Below are 18607 nucleotides of genomic sequence, written 5' to 3' on the forward strand. Positions count from 1 at the left end.
TCAGTACTGACCCTCTGACAATGCAGAACTCCCTCAGTACTGACCCTCTGACAGTGCAGCACTCGCTCAGTACTGACCCTCTGACAGTGCAGCACTCCCTCAGTACTGACCCTCTGACTGTGCAGCACTCCCTCAGTACTGACCCTCTGACAGTGCAAAGCTCCCTCAGTGCTGACCCTCTGACAGTGCAGCGCTCCCTCAGTACTGACCCTCTGACAGTGCAGCACTCCCTCAGTACTGACCCTCTGACAGTGCAGCGCTCCATCAGTACTGACCCTCTGACAGTGCAGCATTCCCTCAGAACTGACCCTCTGACAGTGCAGCACTTCCTCAGTTCTGACACTCCAACAGTGCAGCACTCCCTCAGTACTGACGCTCTGACAGTGCAGCTCTCCCTCAGTACTGACCCTCCAACAGTGCAGCACTCACTCAGTACTGACCCTCTGACAGTGCAGCACTCCCTCAGTACTGACCCTCTGACAGTGCAGCACTCCCTCAGTACTGATTCTCTGACAGTACAGCACTCCCTCACTACTGACCCGCTGACAGTGCAGCACTCCCTCAGTACTGAACCTCTGACAGTGCATCACTCCCTCAGCACTGACCCTCTGACAGTGCAGCACTCCCTCAGTACTGACCCTCCACAGTGCAAGGAAAACAACCCCAGTCTGTCCAATTTCTCTTTATAGCTAAACCTCTCCAGCCCAAGCAACATTCTGGTAAACCTCCTCTGCACCATTTTGAGTGCTATCACATCCGGATTCCAGAACTGGACGGAATACTCTAGCTTTGGTCTAAACAACATTTTACACATTTCCAGCATAATCTCCTTGCTCTTGAACTCTATGCCTTGGCCAATAAAGACAAGTGTACCATATGACTTCTTAACTACTGTATCCACTTTCCCTGCTACCTTAAGGGACAGGTGTATGTGCACACCAAGGTCCCTCTGACCCTCGGTGCTTCCCAGCGTCCTGCCATTTATCATGTATTCCTGTGCCTTGTTTGTCCTGCCCAACTACATCACCTCTCACTTATCCGGATTGAATGCCATTTGCCACTGATCAGCTACCTGACCAGCCCCTCTACATCCTCCTGTAATCTGAGGCTGTCCTCCTCTTTATTTACTACCCCAATTCTCGTGTTTTGCAAACTTATATATGCAGAAAGGACGTTTGATGAGGACTTGTCTACTGAAGTAGTATGGGCTGAGGTTAGAAACAGGAAAGGAGAGGTCACCCTGTTAGGAGTTTTCTATAGGCCTCCAAAAAGTTCCAGAGATGTAGAGGAGAGGATTGCAAAGATGATTCTGAATAGGAGCGAAAGCAACAGGGTAGTTGTTATTGGGGACTTTAACTTTCAAAATATTGACTGGAAATGCTATAGTTCGAGTACATTAGATGGGTCCGTTTTTGTCCAATGTGTGCAGGAGGGTTTCCTGGCACAGTATGTAGATAGCCCAACAAGAGGCGAGGCCATATTGGATTTGGTACTGGGTAATGAACCAGGACAGGTGTTAGATTTGGAGGTAGGTGAGCACTTTGATGATAGTGACCACAATTCGATTACGTTCATTTTAGTGATGGAAAGGGATAGGTATATACCGCAGGGCAAGAGTTATATCTGGGGGAAAGGCAATTATGATGCGATGAGGCAAGACTTAGGATACATCGGATGGAGAAGAAAACTGCAGGGATTGGGCACAATGGAAATGTGGAGCTTGTTCAAGGCACAGCTACTGCGTGTCCTTGATAAGTATGTACCTGTCAGGCAGGGAGGAAGTGGTCGAGTGAGGGAACCGTGGTTTACTAAAGCAGTCGAAACACTTGTCAAGAGGAAGAAGGAGACTTATGTAAAGATGAGACATGAAGGTTCAGTTAGGGTGCTCAAGAGTTATAAGTTAGCTAGGAAGGACCTAAAGAGAGAGCTAAGAAGAGCCAGGAGGTGACATGAAAAGTCTTTGGCAGGTAGGATCAAGGATAACCCTAAAGCTTTCTATAGATATGTCAGGAATAAAAGAATGACTAGGGTAAGAGTAGGGCCAGTCAAGGACAGTAGTGGGAAGTTGTGCTTGGTGTCCGAGGAGATAGGAGAGGTGCTAAATGAATATTTTTTGTCAGTATTCACACAGGAAAAAGACAATGTTGTCGAGGAGAATGAGATTCAGGCTACTAGACTAGAAGGGCTTGAGGTTCATAAGGAGGAGGTGTTAGCAATTCTGGAAAGTGTGAAAATAGATAAGTCACCTGGGCCGGATGGGATTTATCCTCGGATTCTCTGGGAAGCTAGGGAGGAGATTGCTGAGCCTTTGGCTTTGATCTTTAAGTCATCTTTGTCTACAGGAATAGTGCCAGAAGACTGGAGGATAGCAAATGTTGTCCCCTTGTTCAAGAAGGGGAGTAGAGATAACCCCGGTAACTATAGACCAGTGAGCCTTACTTCTGTTGTGGGAAAAATCTTGGAAAGGTTTATAAGAGATAGGATGTATAATCATCTGGAAAGGAATAATTTGATTAGAGATAGTCAACACGGTTTTGTGAAGGGTAGGTCGTGCCTCACAAACCTTATAGAGTTCTTTGAGAAGGTGACCAAACAGGTGGATGAGGGTAAAGCAGTTGATGTGGTGTATATGGATTTCAGTAAAGCATTTGATAAGGTTCCCCATGGTAGGCTACTGCAGAAAATACAGAGGCATGGGATTCAGGGTGATTTAGCAGTTTGGATCAGAAATTGGCTAGCTGGAAGAAGACAAAGGGTGGTGGTTGATGGGAAATATTCAGACTGGTGTCCAGTTACTAGTGGTGTACCACAGGATCTGTTTTGGGGCCACTGCTGTTTGTCATTTTTATAAATGACCTGGAGGAGGACGTAGAAGGATGGGTGAGTAAATTTGCAGATGACACTAAAGTCGGTAGAGTTGTGGACAGTGCGGAAGGATGTTACAAGTTACAGAGGGACATAGATAAGCTGCAGCGCTGGGCTGAGAGGTGGCAAATGGCGTTCAATGCAGAAAAGTGTGAGGTGATTCATTTTGGAAGGAATAACAGGAAGACTGAGTACTGGGCTAATGGTAAGATTCTTGGCAGTGTGGATGAGCAGAGAGATCTCGGTGTCCATGTACATAGATCCCTGAAAGTTGCCACCCAGGTTCAGAGGGTTGTTAAGAAGGCGTACGGTGTGTTAGCTTTTATTGGTAGAGGGATTGAGTTTCGGAGCCATGAGGTCATGTTGCAGCTATACAACACTCTGGTGCGGCCGCATTTGGAGTATTGCGTGCAATTCTGGTCTCCGCATTATAGGAAGGATGTGGAAGCATTGGAAAGGGTGCAGAGGAGATTTACCAGAATGTTGCCTGGTATGGAGGGAAGATCTTATGAGGAAAGGCTGAGGGACTTGAGGCTGTTTTCGTTAGAGAGAAGTAGGTCAAGAGGTGACTTAATTGAGGCATACAAGATGATCAGAGGATTGGATAGGGTGGACAGTGAGAGCCTTTTTCCTCGGATGGTGATGTCTAGCACGAGGGGACATACCTTTAAATTGAGGGGAGATAGATATAAGACAGATATCAGAGGTAGGTTCTTTACTCAGAGAGTAGCAAGGGCGTGGAATGCCCTGCCTGCAACAGTAGTGGACTCGCCAACACTAAGGACATTCAAATGGTCATTGGATAGACATATGGACAATAAGGGAATAGTGTAGATGGGCTTTAGAGTGGTTTCACATGTCGGCGCAACATCGAGGGCCGAAGGGCCTGTACTGCGCTGTAATGTTCTATGTTCTATGTTCTAACTTACTGATCAACCCTCCTACATTCATGTCCAAATCATTTATATAAACCATAAACTTTATGGTTTATGGCCCCAATACTGATCCCTGCGGGACTCCACTGGACGCAGGATTCCAGTCAGAAACCCGCCCTCAACCATCACCCTCTGCTTCCTGCCACTCAGCCAATTCTGGATCCAATTTGCCAAATTTCCTTGGATCCCTTGGGCTCTTACCTTCGCCATCAGTCTCCCATGTGGGACCTGATCATGAGCTTTGCTGAAGTCCAAGTAGACAATGTCAAGTATATTGCCCTCATCTACACACCTGGTCACCTCTTCAAAAAATTCAATCAAGTTGGTCAGACATGACAAGAGATAGGGAGGGTTGTAGGAGCTGGAGGAGGTTACAGAGATAGGGAGGGTTGTAGGATCTGGAGGAGGTGACAGAGAGAGGGAGGGTTGTAGGAGCTGGAAGAGGTTACAGAGAGAGGGAGTGGTGTTGGGGCTGGAGGAGGTGACAAAGATAATCTAAATAATAATCTTTTTTCTATTGTCACAAGTAGGCTTACATAAACACTGCAAAGAAGTTACTGTGAAAAGCCCCTAGTTGCCACATTCCAGTGCCTGTTCAGATACACAGAGGGAGAATTCAGAATGTCCAATTCACCTAACAGCACATCTTTGGGGACTTGTGGGAGGAATCCGGAGCACCCGGAGGAAACCCATGCAGACACAGGGAGAACGTGTAGACTCCGCACAGACAGTGACCCAAGCTGGGAATTGAACCTGGGACCCTGGCACTGTGAAGCAACAGTGCTAACCACTGCGCTACCGAGCTACCCAGGAGATAAGGAGGGTTGTAAGAGCTGGAGGAGGTTACAGCGATAGGAAGTGGTGTTGGGGCTGGAGGAGGTTACAGAGATAGGGAGTGGTGTTGGCCTGGAGGAGATTACATAGATAGTGAGGGTTGTTGGGCTGGAGGAGGTTACAAAGTTAGGGAAGGTTGTAGGGGCTGAGGGATGTTACAGAGAGAGGGAGTGGTGATGGTGCTGGAGGAGGTTACAGGGAGAGGGAGGTTTGTAGGGCTGCTGGAGGTTACAGAGGTAGGGTGGCTTGTAGGGCTGTTGGAGGTTACTGAGTTAGGGAGGATTGTTGGGGCTGGGGGTGTTAGAGAGAGAGGGAGGGTTGTAGGACTGGAGGAGGTTACAGAGAGAGGGAGGTTTGTAGGGCTGTTTGAGGTTACAGAGGTAGGGAGGGTTTGATTTGATTTGATTTGATTTATTATTGTCACATGTATTAGTACACAGTGAAAAGTATTGTTTCTTGCATGCTATACAAACAATGCATACCGGACATAGGGAAGGAGAGACTGCAGAATATAATGTTACAGTCATAGCTAGGGTGTAGAGAAAAGATCAACTTAATACGAGGTATGTCCATTCAAAAGTCTGATGGCAGTAGGGAAGAAGCTGTTCTTGAGTTGGTTGGTACGTGACCTCAAACTTTGGTATATTTTTCCTGACGGAAGGAGGTGGAAGAGAGTATGTCCGGGGTGCGTGGGGTCCTCAATTATGCTGGCTGCCTTTCTGAGGCAGCGGGAATTATAAATAGAGTCAATGGATGGGAAGCTGGTTTGCGTGATGGACTGGGCTACATTCACAACCTTTTGTAGTTTTCTGTGGTCTTGGGCAGAGCAGGCTCCATACCAAGCTGTGATACAACCAGAAAGAATGCTTTCTATGGTGCATCTGTAGAAGTTAGTCAGGGTTGTAGCTGACATGCCAAATTTCCTCAGTCTTCTGAGAAAGTAGAGTCGTTGGTGGGCTTTCTTAACTATAGTGTCGGCATGGGAGGACACTGTGATCTGTACACCGAAAAACTAGAAGCTCTCGACCCTTTCTACTTCGTTCCCATTGATGTAGACAGGGGCATGTTCTCCACTACGCTTCCTGAAGTCGATGATAATCTCCTTTGTTTTGTTGACATTGAGGTAGAGATTATTGTCGTCGCACCAGTTCACCAGATTCTCTATCTCATTACTGTACTCTGTCTCGTCATTGTTTGAAATCCGACCCACTACGGTGGTGTCATCAGCAAATTTGAAAATCGAGTTGGAGGGGAATTTGGCCACACAGTCATAGGTGTATAAGGAGTATAGTAGGGGGCTGAGGACACAGCCTTGTGGGGCAATGGTGTTGAGGATGATCGTGGAGGAGGTGTTAGAATCATAGAATCATAGAAGTTTACAGCATGGAAACAGGCCCTTCGGCCCAACCAGTCCATGCCGCCCAGTTTTTACCATTAAGCTAGTCCCAGTTGCCCGCACTTGGCCCATAACCCTCTATACCCATCTTACCCATGTAACTATCCAAATGCTTTTTAAAAGACACAATTGTACCCGCCTCTACTACTACCTCCGGCAGCACATTCCAGACACTCACTACCCTCTGAGTGAAGAAATTGCCCCTCTGGGCCCTTCTGAATCTCTCCCCTCTCACCTTAAACCTATGCCCTCTAGTTTTAGACTCCCCTACCTTTGGGAAAAGATGTTGACTATCTACCTTATCTATGCCCCTCATTATTTTATAGACCTCTATAAGATCACCCCTAAGCCTCCTACGCTCCAGGGAAAAAAGTCCCAGTCTATCCAGCCTCTTCTTATAACTCAAACCATCAAGTCCCGGTAACATCCTAGTAAATCTTTTCTGCACTCTTTCTAGTTCAATAATATCCTTTCTATAATAGGGTGACCAGAACTGCACACAGTATTCCAAGTGTGGCCGTACCAATGTCTTGTACAATTTCAACAAGACGTCCCAACTCCTGTATTCAATGTTCTGACCAATGAAACCAAGCATGCCGAATGCCTTCTTCACCACCCTGTCCACCTGCGACTCCACCTTCAAGGAGCTATGAACCTGTACTCCTAGATCTCTTTGTTCTATAACTCTCCCCAACGCCATACCATTAACTGAGTAGGTCCTGGCCTGATTCGATCTGCCAAAATGCATCACCTCACATTTATCTAAATTAAACTCCATCTACCATTCGTCGGCCCACTGGCCTAATTGATCAAGATCCCGTGTTGTTGCCTATCCTTACTGATTGTGGTCTGTGGGTTAGGAAGTTCAGGATCCAGTCGCAGAGGGAGGAGCCGAGGCCAAGGCCACGGAGTTTGGAGATGAGTTTCATTGAATGATGGTGTTGAAGGCTGAGCTGTAGTCGATAAATAGGAGTCTGACATAGGTGTCTTTGTTATCTGGGTGTTCCAGGGTAGAGTGCAGGGCCATGGAGATGGCGTCTGCTGTGGACCTGTTGCAGCGGTAGGCGAACTGTAGTGGATCACGGCAATCCGGGAGACTGGAATTGATTTGTGCCATGACTAACCTTTCAAAGCACTTCATGATGATGGATGCCAGGGCCACTGGACGATAGGCATTAAAGCACGCTGCTTGGCTTTTCTTTGGTACAAGGATGATGGTTGTCTTCTTGAAGCAGATAGGGACCTCAGATTGTTGTAAAGAGAGGTTGAAGATTACTGCGAATACCCCCGCCAGCTGATCGGAGAAGGCCTGAGTGCTCGTCCGGGTACCCCATCTGGGCAAGTGGCTTTCCGTAGGTTGACCTTCGAGAAGGCTGCTCTGACGTCTGCAGTGGTGATCTCAGATACAAGTTCATCGGTGGCTTCTGGGATGGAGGGCTCGCTCTCGCTGACCTTTTGCTCAAAGCGGGCATAGAATGCGTTGAGCTCATCAGGGAGGGAAGCGTTGGAGCCGACAATTTTACATGGCTTTTACATGGGTTGTAGGGGCTGTTGGAGGTTACAGAGTTAGGGAGGGTTGTCGGGGCTGGGGGTGTTACAGAGAGAGGGAGTGGTGATGGGGTTAGAGGAAGGTACATCGAGGAAGGTACAGAGATAGCAAGGGGGGTTGTGCATAATGGTGAAAAGGTACAACTACCATCTCAATACCAACCTCATAGGGTGACTCTGGCTCCAGTTTTGATTTGTTGTCTGAGATTTGTAACTTTTTAGCTGCAAAACAGAAATTAGATTAGTCCTCGCACTCTCCTTCGTGATTCTTCATCCTTCACTCTATCCTACTCTTCCTGAGCCTGTCACTCTCTCATTTTCTGTCACTCACTTTCTCTCACTCTCTATTTGCATTCTGTCTCCCTCTCTTTTGTCATATCTATCTCACTTTGTCTCTGTTCCTTACTCGATTACTCTCTGTAAGTTCCTCTCCCCCACATTGACACTCTCTGCTTCTTCTTGTTGCTCAATGTCTAATATACCCAAACCCACTCCCCCATCCCTCTCTATTCAATATTTTCCATCCCTAACACTTATTCTGTCCTTCTCACTTTGTCCCACTTTCAGCTTCTATCCTTCACATCTCTGCCTCTCCCCACCTCTCTCTCTTTCCAATTCTAACTTTCTTCTGCAACTATCCCTCCCACATGTTTTCCTTCATTAGGGCTGGGAGAATATTAAAAATCACATGAGTAAGTTGTGATGTTCATTGGGAGTGAACGGGAAGAGATTTGGGTCCATTGGGATGGTGTACAGTGGGAGCAAGCAGGAAGGGGTTTGGGTGCATTGGGATTGTGTACAGTGGGAGTGAACGGGAAGGGGTTCGTGTCCATTGGGATTTTGAACAGTGCAAGCGAACGGGAAGAGGTTTGTGTCCATTGGGATTGTGCACAGTGGAAGTGATTGGTAAGGGTTTGGGTCCATTGGGATTGTGTACAGTGGAAGTGAACGGTAAGGGTTTGGGTCCAATGGGATTGTGTACAGTGGGAGGGAACGGGAAGGGGTTTGGGTCCATTGGGATTGTGTACAGTGGCAGTGAACAGTAAGGGGTGTGGGTCGATTGAGATTGTGTAGAGTGGGAGTGAGCGGTAAGGGGTTTGAGTCCATTGGGATTGTGTACAGTGGGAGTGAACGGTAAGGGTTTGGGTCGATTGGGATTGTGTAGAGTGGGAGTGAACGGTAAGGGGTTTGGGTCGATTGGGATTGTGTAGAGTGGGAGTGAGTGGAAAGGGGTTGAGTCCATTGGGATTGTGTGCAGTGGGAATGAACGGGAAGGGGTTTGGGTCCATTGGGATTTTGAACGGTGGGAGTGAACGGGAAGGGGTTTGTGTCCATTGGGATTTTGAACAGTGCAAGCGAACGGGAAGAGATTTGTGTCCATTGGGATTGTGTACAGTGGGAGTGAACAGGAAGGGGTTTGGGTCCTTTGGGACTGTGTACAGTGGGAGTGAACGGGAAGGGGTTTGTGTCCATTGGGACTGTGAACAGTGGGAGTGAACGGGAAGGGGTTTGGGTCCATTGGGATTTTGAACGGTGGGAGTGAACGGGAAGGGGTTTGTGGCCATTGGGATTTTGAACAGTGCAAGCGAACGGGAAGAGAGTTGTGTCCATTGGGATTGTGTACAGTGGGAGTGAACAGGAAGGGGTTTGTGTCCATTGGGACTGTGAACAGTGGGAGTGAACGGGAAGGGGTTTGGGTCCATTGGGAGTTTGAACGGTGGGAGTGAACGGGAAGGGGTTTGTGGCCATTGGGATTTTGAACAGTGAAAGCGAACGGGAAGAGATTTGTGTACATTGGGATTCTGCACAGTGGGAGTGAACAGGAAGGGATTTGTGTCCATTGGGATTGTGTACAGTGCGAGTGAACAAGAAGGGTTTTGGGGGCATTGGTATTGTGTACAGTGGGAGTGAACAGGAAGGGGTTTGGGTCCATTGGGACTGTGAACAGTGGGAGTGAACGGGAAGGCGCTTGTGTCCATTGGGACTGTGAACAGTGGGAGTAAACGGGAAGGGGTTTGTGTCCATTGAGACTGTGTACAGTGGGAGTGAACGGGAAGGGATTTGTGTCCATTGGGACTGCGTACAGTGGGAGTAAGCAGGAAGAGGTTTGGGTCCATTGGGATTGTGAACAGTGGTGTGTGAAGGAGAAGGGGTTTGCATCCACTGGGATAGTGTACAATGGGAGCAAACGAAAAGGGATTTGCATCCATTGGGTTAGTGCACAGTGGGAGTCAGGTGGGAAGGGCTACGTGTCCATTAGGATTGTGAACAGGGGGAGTGAACAGGAAGGAGTTTGGGTCCATTGGGATAGTGTACAATTGGAGCGAACAAGAAGGGGTTTGCATCCATTGGGATAGGGTACATTGGGGAGTGAGGTGGGAAGGGCTACTTGTCCATTGGGATTGTGTACAGTGGGAATGAATGGGAAGGTGCTTTTGTCCATTGGCTTTGTGTACAGTGGGAGCAAATGGGAAGGGGTTTGGACCCATTGGGATTGTGTACAGTGAGGGTGAATGGAAGGGGTTTGGGTCCGTTGCGATTGTCTACAGTGTCAGTGAATGGGAAGGGGTTTGACCCTATTGGGATTGTGTACAGTGGGAGTGAACGGTAAGGGTTTGGGTTCATTGGCAATGTGTACAGTGGGAGTGAACAAAAAGGGGTTTGTGTCCATTGTGATTGTGGACAGTGGGAGTGAACGGTAAGGGTTTGGGTCCATTGCGATGGTTTACAGTGGGAGTGAATGGTAAGAGGTTTGGATCCATTGGGATTGTGTACAGGGGAAGTGAACGGTAAGGGGTTTGGGTCCATCGGGATTGTGTACAGTGGGAGTGAACGGGAAGGTTTGGGTCCATTGGGATTGTGTACAGTGGGAATGAACGGGATGGGGTTTTTGTCCATTGGGATTGTATACAGTGAGAGAGAACGCTAAAGGTTTGGGTCCATTGGGATTGTGTACAGTGGGAGTGAACGGTAAGGGGTTTGGGTCCATTGGGATTGTGTACAGTGGGAGTGAACGGTAAGGGGTTTGGGTCGATTGGGATTGTGTACAGTGGGAGTGAGTGGTAAGGCGTTTGGGTCCATTGGGATTGTGTACAGTGGGTGTGAATGGTAAGGGGTTTTTGTCCATTGGGATTGTGTACAGTGGAAGTAGTTGGAGAAGTAGGCTGCAAGTGTTGGGCACACTGGATAAGTGGAGCTTGTTCAAGGATCAGCTACTGTGTGTTCTTGTTAAGTACGTACCGGTCAGGCAGGGAGGAAGGCGTTGAGCGAGGGAACCGTGGTTTACCAAAGAAGTGGAATCTCTTGTTAAGAGGAAGAAGGAGGCCTATGTGAAGATGAGGTGTGAAGTTTCAGTTGGGGCGATGGATAGTTACAAGGTAGCGAGGAAGGGTCTAAAGAGAGAGCTAAGACGAGCAAGGAGGGGACATGATAAGTATTTGGCAGGAAGGATCAAGGAAAACCCAAAAGCTTTCTATAGGTATGTCAGGAATAAGTGAATGACTAGGGTAAGAGTAGGACCAGTCAAGGACAGGGATGGGAAGTTGTGTATGGAGTCTGAAGAGATAGGCGAGATACTAATTGAATATTTTTTGTCAGTATTCACTCAGGAAAAAGATAATGTTGTGGAGGAGAATGCTGAGACCCAGGCTATTAGAATAGATGGCATTGAGGTATGTAGGGAAGAGGTGTTGGCAATTCTGGACAGGCTGAAAATAGATAAGTCCCCGGGGCCTGATGGGATTTATCCTAGGATTCTCTGGGAGGCCAGGGAAGAGATTGCTGGACCTTTGGCTTTGATTTTTATGTCATCATTGGCTACAGGAATAGTGCCAGAGGACTGGAGGATAGCAAATGTGGTCCCTTTGTTCAAAAAGGGGAGCAAAGACAACCCCGGCAACTATAGACCGGTGAGCCTCACGTCTGTAGTGGGTAAAGTCTTGGAGGGGATTATAAGAGACAAGATTTATAATCATCTAGATAGGAATAATATGATCAGGGATAGTCAGCATGGCTTTGTGAAGGGTAGGTCATGCCTCACAAACCTTATCGAGTTCTTTGAGAAGGTGACTGAACAGGTAGACGAGGGTAGAGCAGTTGATGTGGTGTATATGGATTTCAGTAAAGCGTTTGATAAGGTTCCCACGGTAGGCTATTGCAGAAAATGCGGAGGCTGGGGATTGAGGGTGATTTAGAGATGTGGATCAGAAATTGGCTAGCTGAAAGAAGACAGAGGGTGGTGGTTGATGGGAAATGTTCAGAATGGAGTTCAGTTACAAGTGGCGTACCACAAGGATGTGTTCTGGGGCCGTTGCTGTTTGTCATTTTTATCAATGACCTGGAGGAAGGCGCAGAAGGGTGGGTGAGTAAATTTGCAGACGACACTAAAGTCGGTGGTGTTGTCGACAGTGTGGAAGGATGTAGCAGGTTACAGAGGGACATAGATAAGCTGCAGAGCTGGGCTGAGAGGTGGCAAATGGAGTTTAATGTAGAGAAGTGTGAGGTGATTCACTTTGGAAGGAATAACAGGAATGCGGAATATTTGGCTAATGGTAAAGTTCTTGGAAGTGTGGATGAGCAGAGGGATCTAGGTGTCCATGTACATAGATCCCTGAAAGTTGCCACCCAGGTTGATAGGGTTGTGAAGAAGGCCTATGGAGTGTTGGCCTTTATTGGTAGAGGGATTGAGTTCCGGAGTCAGGAGGTCATGTTGCAGCTGTACAAAACTCTGGTACGGCCGCATTTGGAGTATTGCGTACAGTTCTGGTCACCGCATTATAGGAAGGACGTGGAGGCTTTGGAGCGGGTGCAGAGGAGATTTACCAGGATGTTGCCTGGTATGGAGGGAAAATCTTATGAGGAAAGGCTGATGGACTTGAGGTTGTTTTCGTTGGAGAGAAGAAGGTTAAGAGGAGACTTAATAGAGGCATACAAAATGATCAGGGGGTTAGATAGGGTGGACAGTGAGAGCCTTCTCCCGCGGATGGAAATGGCTGGCACGAGGGGACATAGCTTTAAACTGAGGGGTAATAGATATAGGACAGAGGTTAGAGGTAGGTTCTTTACGCAAAGAGTGGTGAGGCCGTGGAATGCCCTACCTGCAACAGTAGTGAACTCGCCAACATTGAGGGCATTTAAAAGTTTATTGGATAAGCATGTGGATGATAATGGCATAGTGTAGGTTAGATGGCTTTTGTTTCGGTGCAACATCGTGGGCCGAAGGGCCTGTACTGCGCTGTATCGTTCTATGTTCTATGTTCTAAGTGAACGGTAAAGGTTTGGGTCCAATGGGACTGTGTACAGTGGGAGTGAACAGGAAGGGGTTTGTGTCCATTGGGACTGTGTACAGTGGGGAGTGAGGTGGGGAGCGCTACGTATCCATTAGGATTGTGAACAGTGGGAGTGAACAGGAAGGAGTTTGGGTCCATTGGGATAGTGTACAATGGGAGCGAACAAGAAGGGATTTGCATCCATTAGGATAGGGTACAGTGGGGAGTGAGGTGGGAAGGGCTACTTGTCCATTGCGATTGTGTACAGTGGAAATGAATGGGAAGGTGTTTTCGTCCATTGGCTTTGTGTACAGTGGGAGCAAATGGGAAGGGGTTTGGACCCATTGGGATTGTGTACAGTGAGAGTGAATGGAAGGGGTTTGGGTCCGTTGGGATTGTCTACAGTGTCAGTGAATGTGAAGGGGTTTGTCCCTATTGGGATTGTGTACAGTGGGAGTACACACCCCGATCAAGGAATCGCCCCATTATTGGAGTACATCAAACCCAGTGATTGGGAACAAGTCCAATCACTTGGGACCAGGGTCAAGGTCCGCCCCGAGAGGCAGGAAGCCCCCGGGAACTATAAAAATAGGGGCCAAGTTCAGATCGACCCTTCTCTCCCTTCTTCTCCTGCTCGCAACCTTCGCAAGAACCATCGACCAGCAACCGTAAGTTTGACTCCAGCGATCGCTACTCGATAGAGACTCCTAGCCATCGACCTGTATCAGCCTTTGAATCCCGCAGGCCAGACCCAGTTCGATAAGCCATTCGTTTCCCTGACCTGGTGGGCCATTCCCAAAAGTTAAGTATTGGCCAGTAGTGGTAGGTAGTGATATAGAAAGTAGGATTATTGTGTAAGTATTTATTGCTGTACATAATAAATGACCGTTGATTTTAATCTTACTAAGCGGTGTGCTGTCTTATTAATCATAACTAGAGCTTGAACCACGTGGCGGTATCAGAAAGATACCTGGCAACTCGTGAGCAAAGGTGACAGAATTAGAGCTAATAAAACTAAGGCTAATAAGAGCAAAAAATTGGCGACTCTGGTGGGACCCGATATAGAAGTGGAAAACCACTCCAGGAGAACCCAAGAAATTTGAATAGGATCCAATTGGAAACAAAACAAAACCACAAGTGTTCAAGCGGTTCTGGTTAATAATTCACAATTCAGAAGTGTGTGTATGCATGCGTAACTAACACGGCTATAAGGTAAAACTGACAGATTTTGTCGTGTCAAAACTGTCGGAAGCCGGTATTTTTGGAAATTAGCGCAAGCCGTACCCACATCTACGACACCACCTTAGCTCCCTGTTCCAAATTCGACTGAAGCAAGCAGATAAGAGAGATGGCCATGTCGCTAATGCAATGCCTCATGAATCCCGAAGAATTTGCGGTCGCAGCGACCAGCAGCAGTAGAGTGGGACAGTGTCCCATTTGGGAGGGGACGATTCGGAAATATCTCAAGGGCAAAGGATGGCCCATGTGGGATGATTTCTGCAGTAATGACGACTCAGGTTCCAGAAGTATAGGGCATACTTGGTGGGAGAACATGAGTGAAATCCATAAGAAGAGCTTAGCAAAAGCGCGCAAGCCGATGGCAATTATGTCCTGTCTGGCACAATTGCGAGGCACAGAGGAGGTCTTCAGGATGCTCCATAAAGAGGTAGAGGGCATACATCGTATGAGCAAAGTCGATGTATGCGAGGTGGAGAAAGAGAATCTGGAGTTAAGGCGGAAATTAGTGGCAAAGGACGAAGAGGTGGCTGACGCCAAACGGGGTCACCAGTCTTGTCTGGCGCATTTGAGTAGTTTCCAGTCCCAGTATGAGAAGGCTTATCAGGACACGCAGCGTGCAGTCCTGGTAAAGAAAGAGACAGAGAAGCAGGTGGAGACGCTACAGAAGCAATGTAATGATCTCAAGGCAGCCTTGAGAACGCTCCACGCTGCAACCACAGAACAAAGGCAGAGTACCATAGACCATGCGAAGTGCCGGAAGCAAATTGCAGACCTGCAATCACTGCTTTCTGTCCAAAAGGAATTCCAAGAAACCTTTGGGGAAAGTTTAGAACAGGAAGACGGCCCTGATTGGGAAGAATTGCAGGAGACAGCGCAGAGATATGTTCAGGGAACATGTGCGCAGGGAAAGCCCCAAAGGAGAACGGCACCCCCACCCCCCACACAGCAGGTAGTTCAGGCTCCGATGAACCCTGTAACAACCCACCGCACAGCCACATCAGACGAGGCGGAATTCCTATATTCCACCCCCCTCACAGTAACTCAACTACGGGACGCGTGTGCGAAAATCACACCGTTCCTCCCCGCTTCAGACCCACACCATTTCTTTGCCACCGTCAAACACCAGGCGACCTTGTACGGCCTGGATGAGAAAGAGCAGGTAAAGCTCACGGTCCTCAGCTTAGACCCATCGGTAGCAGCAGCCCTTCCCGACCCACAGAACGTAGGAGGAGGCACCCTTGCAGAAATGCATACCGCGATCCTGGATGCGATCGGGTATAACGGGGGTGATCCCGTGGATGGCCTAAATAAGTGCAGACAGAAGAAGTCTGAACACCCCACAGCTTTCGCAGGACGCTTGTGGATTCACTTTGAAGCCGTTTTCGGAAACGTAGACCGTGCCCATTTGTCCCCAGATAATATGGCCAACTGGACCCGCACCCTTATCTCCCATGCCACAGAAGCAGGACAGAATGCCTGTAGTAATTATGACCCCTCGGAGGAGGCTCATAATGAGAAGTGGATGGTAAAAAGATTGCCCCGCGTTTGGGAACAGTCTGCTCACAATAAACCTGCCGCTAAAACCCCCGAGTAAAAGCAAGCCGCCGCAGACGTGCAGGCAGTAAGAACCACTCTTCACAACCCCGCCTGGGTAAACGAGGGAAAGAGCAGCCCCCCAGCAAAACCGCAAGAATGTTACAACTGCGGACAGTTGGGACATTTTGCCAAAGAGTGCAATGCCCCTAAAAAGCCACAGAGAGCCCAACAGACAGGCACTCTCAGTAAGAAAAAGGCAGAGCCCATACATAGCGTTAGCGCCCGATCGGATCAGACAGACTTGACCGGAACGGACTGACGGTGTACAGGCTCCCCCAGTTGGGTCTGTGATACCCTTTGGGATAGGTCAGGACGACCCGTAGTCGCAGCGAAAATTCGGGGACAGCCTATCGAGCTTCTCTGGGACACAGGAGGGTCCCGCACCACCTTAAATTCCTCCACCCTTGGTCAGGACACGTGGCCCACTACAGCCACTATCACCCTCAGTGGCTTCACAAGCCACTCACAGCAGGGACACATCACAGCCCCTGTACCCATCCAAATCGGAACCATTAACACAAAACACCCCGTAGTTTTAGTCGACCTGCCCCAAACAGCAGAACACATCTTAGGAATCGACTTCATGAGTTCCCACCACCTATCTTTCGATCCAGTCAACCAGTGTGTCTGGAAGATGGCGAAATCCGCTAGAGCCCCCGCAAAGCTCACCATAGGGGACTACATGAACAAAACTAGCGCAGTAGGCGAGTTTTGGTTCAACCCCACCACACTCAGCACGGACCGACAGGTTAGGGCAGTCCTGCAAAAAACAGGGCAGCATTCGCGACCCACAAGCACGACTGTGGATGGATGACTGGCTCCGTACAAATAACAGGACCGGACCCTCGGCCCCAAAAGCAGTACGGATTCCCCCTAGAAGCAGAGGGAGAAATCCTAAAGGTTATAGAGAGCTTATTAGAGCAGGGCGTCCTAAGATCGGTAGCCTCAACTAATAATGCCCCGATTTGGCCAGTAAGAAAGCCCGACGGATCATGGCGCTTGACCATTGATTATCGGGAACTCAATAGTCACCCCCGCAGCAGCCCCCACCGTAGCAACAAGTCCCGAGACCATGCTCAAACAGGGACTCCATGCCCGATATTTCACGGTTTTGGACGTCAGTAATGGATTCTGGTCCATTCCATTGGCAAAGGCGTGCCAGTATAAATTTGCCTTCACTTTCCGAGCTCAGCAGTACACGTGGACATGCCTGCCACAAGGCTTCCACAACTCCCCCTCCATTTTCCACCGACAGCTGGCAAATGGACTAGCGAAATTTTCTCGCCCCGAATGTCTGGTACAGTGTGTAGATGATCTACTGCTGCAGACAGACACCAAGGAAGAGCACATTGAGCTTCTGTCCGAAGTCCTGGAATTATTACATTCCATTGGATGTAAAGTCAACCCCAAAAAGGCCCAGATATTGGAAGAGAAAGTGGTATATTTGGGTACTATTATCACACACGGCAAACGCTAGATCGAGCACAAAAGAATTGGCTCGATCGCTAAATTGCCCCTTCCCCAGAACGTTTCAGCCCTCCGGTCGTTTTTAGGACTGGTTGGCTACTGCCGAAACCACATTGACAGTTTCGCCAGCAAGGCAGCGCCCCTCTCAGACCTCCTAAAGAAAGGAGTCCCCTGGGAGTGGCTTCCGCAGCATACGGATGCTGTGGAATCATTAAAACAGGCGCTCATAGCCGCCCCCGCACTACAAGTTCCAGACCCGCTTTCCCCTTACGCCATAGAGGTAGCGACCACAGACCGCACCCTTTCAGCCGTGCTCCTCCAGGAACGGCACGACCAGCTAAGACCCGTGGCTTATGCCTCCCGAATTTTAGATGCTGTGGAGCAGGGATTTTCAGCCTGTGAGAGGCACCTGCCCGCAGTTTTCTGGGCAGTCCAGTACTTTTCATACATTACCGGACTGAACCCCATCACCATCTTGACCGAACACACCCCCACCCAACTTTTACTAGACGGACGACTTAAAGATGGTACCGTCAGCCAAATCCGCGCTGCTAGGTGGACCCTTCTCTTACAAGGACGGGACATCACAGTCAAACGGACAAAGACTCACACATACTTAGCGGACAATTTACAGTACCCCGGAATCCCCCATGAGTGTGAAATCATCTCGCCCACCATAATACAGGCCCCTTTATAGCCAGAACACCCCCCAGAAAACTAGCCACTCCATCTCAGAGCCCCCTGTCATGATATTCAAACACACACGTCATGATAGACACACCAACAGACAAATCAGAACACGCAACACCACAACCAATCACAGACAAGGACAGGGACAGTATAAAAGGACAAACACGACACCTGGTGGCCAGTATTAGCTGGAGACCAGGACAAGGACAGACCTGTTACACTACACACTCAGGGAGACACAACGTGCAGAGTATCCAGACCGAATTGTATATAGAAGTTGAAATAAAATAGAGTTGTACCAAATACAACTGTGTTGGTTCATCTGTGCATCAGAGCACCCAACACCACACCCCCCTCACCCGGACACGTGTGACCCCATTAGGATCTATGTGGACGGATCTTCCACAGTCTTGGATGGGCAACGCACAACAGCTTGTGGGATTTATGTGGAGGACGCGCAGGGACGCGCCCTCGAGGAAATCGCATTAAAATTACCCGGACACTTAGGCGCGCAGGCAGCAGAGCTTGCGGCCATCGCCTATATTGTAGACCACCCAGATTCCTTCCCCAGCCCGGCAGACATATATTCAGACAGCCTATACGTCTGCAACAGCCTCATCAAATTTCTGCCCCTCTGGGAAACAAGTGGATTTGTTTCCGCGGATGGGAAACCCCTCCCCTCAGCCCCATTACTCCGCCATATTTTGCAAAAAGCCAAGGACAGGACTTTTGGCATTATAAAAGTCCGCAGCCACCATCGTTCCTCCCCC

The 18607-nt window shown here is 48.7% G+C and overlaps 1 protein-coding gene across 2 annotated transcripts in view; it reads right to left on the reverse strand.

The window, feature by feature from the left end:
• The window catches only part of LOC140386471 (TYRO protein tyrosine kinase-binding protein-like), a 66110-nt gene that overhangs the window by 12303 nt on the left and 35200 nt on the right, over positions 1-18607 (reverse strand). For both annotated transcript variants that reach the window (XM_072468843.1, XM_072468844.1), the window contains exon 4: positions 7742-7800. In XM_072468843.1, coding sequence (XP_072324944.1) covers positions 7742-7800 — 59 coding nt within the window. The remainder of the gene's footprint in view (positions 1-7741; positions 7801-18607) is intronic.

Source organism: Scyliorhinus torazame, chromosome 12 (genome assembly GCF_047496885.1).
Source record: "Scyliorhinus torazame isolate Kashiwa2021f chromosome 12, sScyTor2.1, whole genome shotgun sequence".
NCBI lineage: Eukaryota > Metazoa > Chordata > Chondrichthyes > Carcharhiniformes > Scyliorhinidae > Scyliorhinus > Scyliorhinus torazame.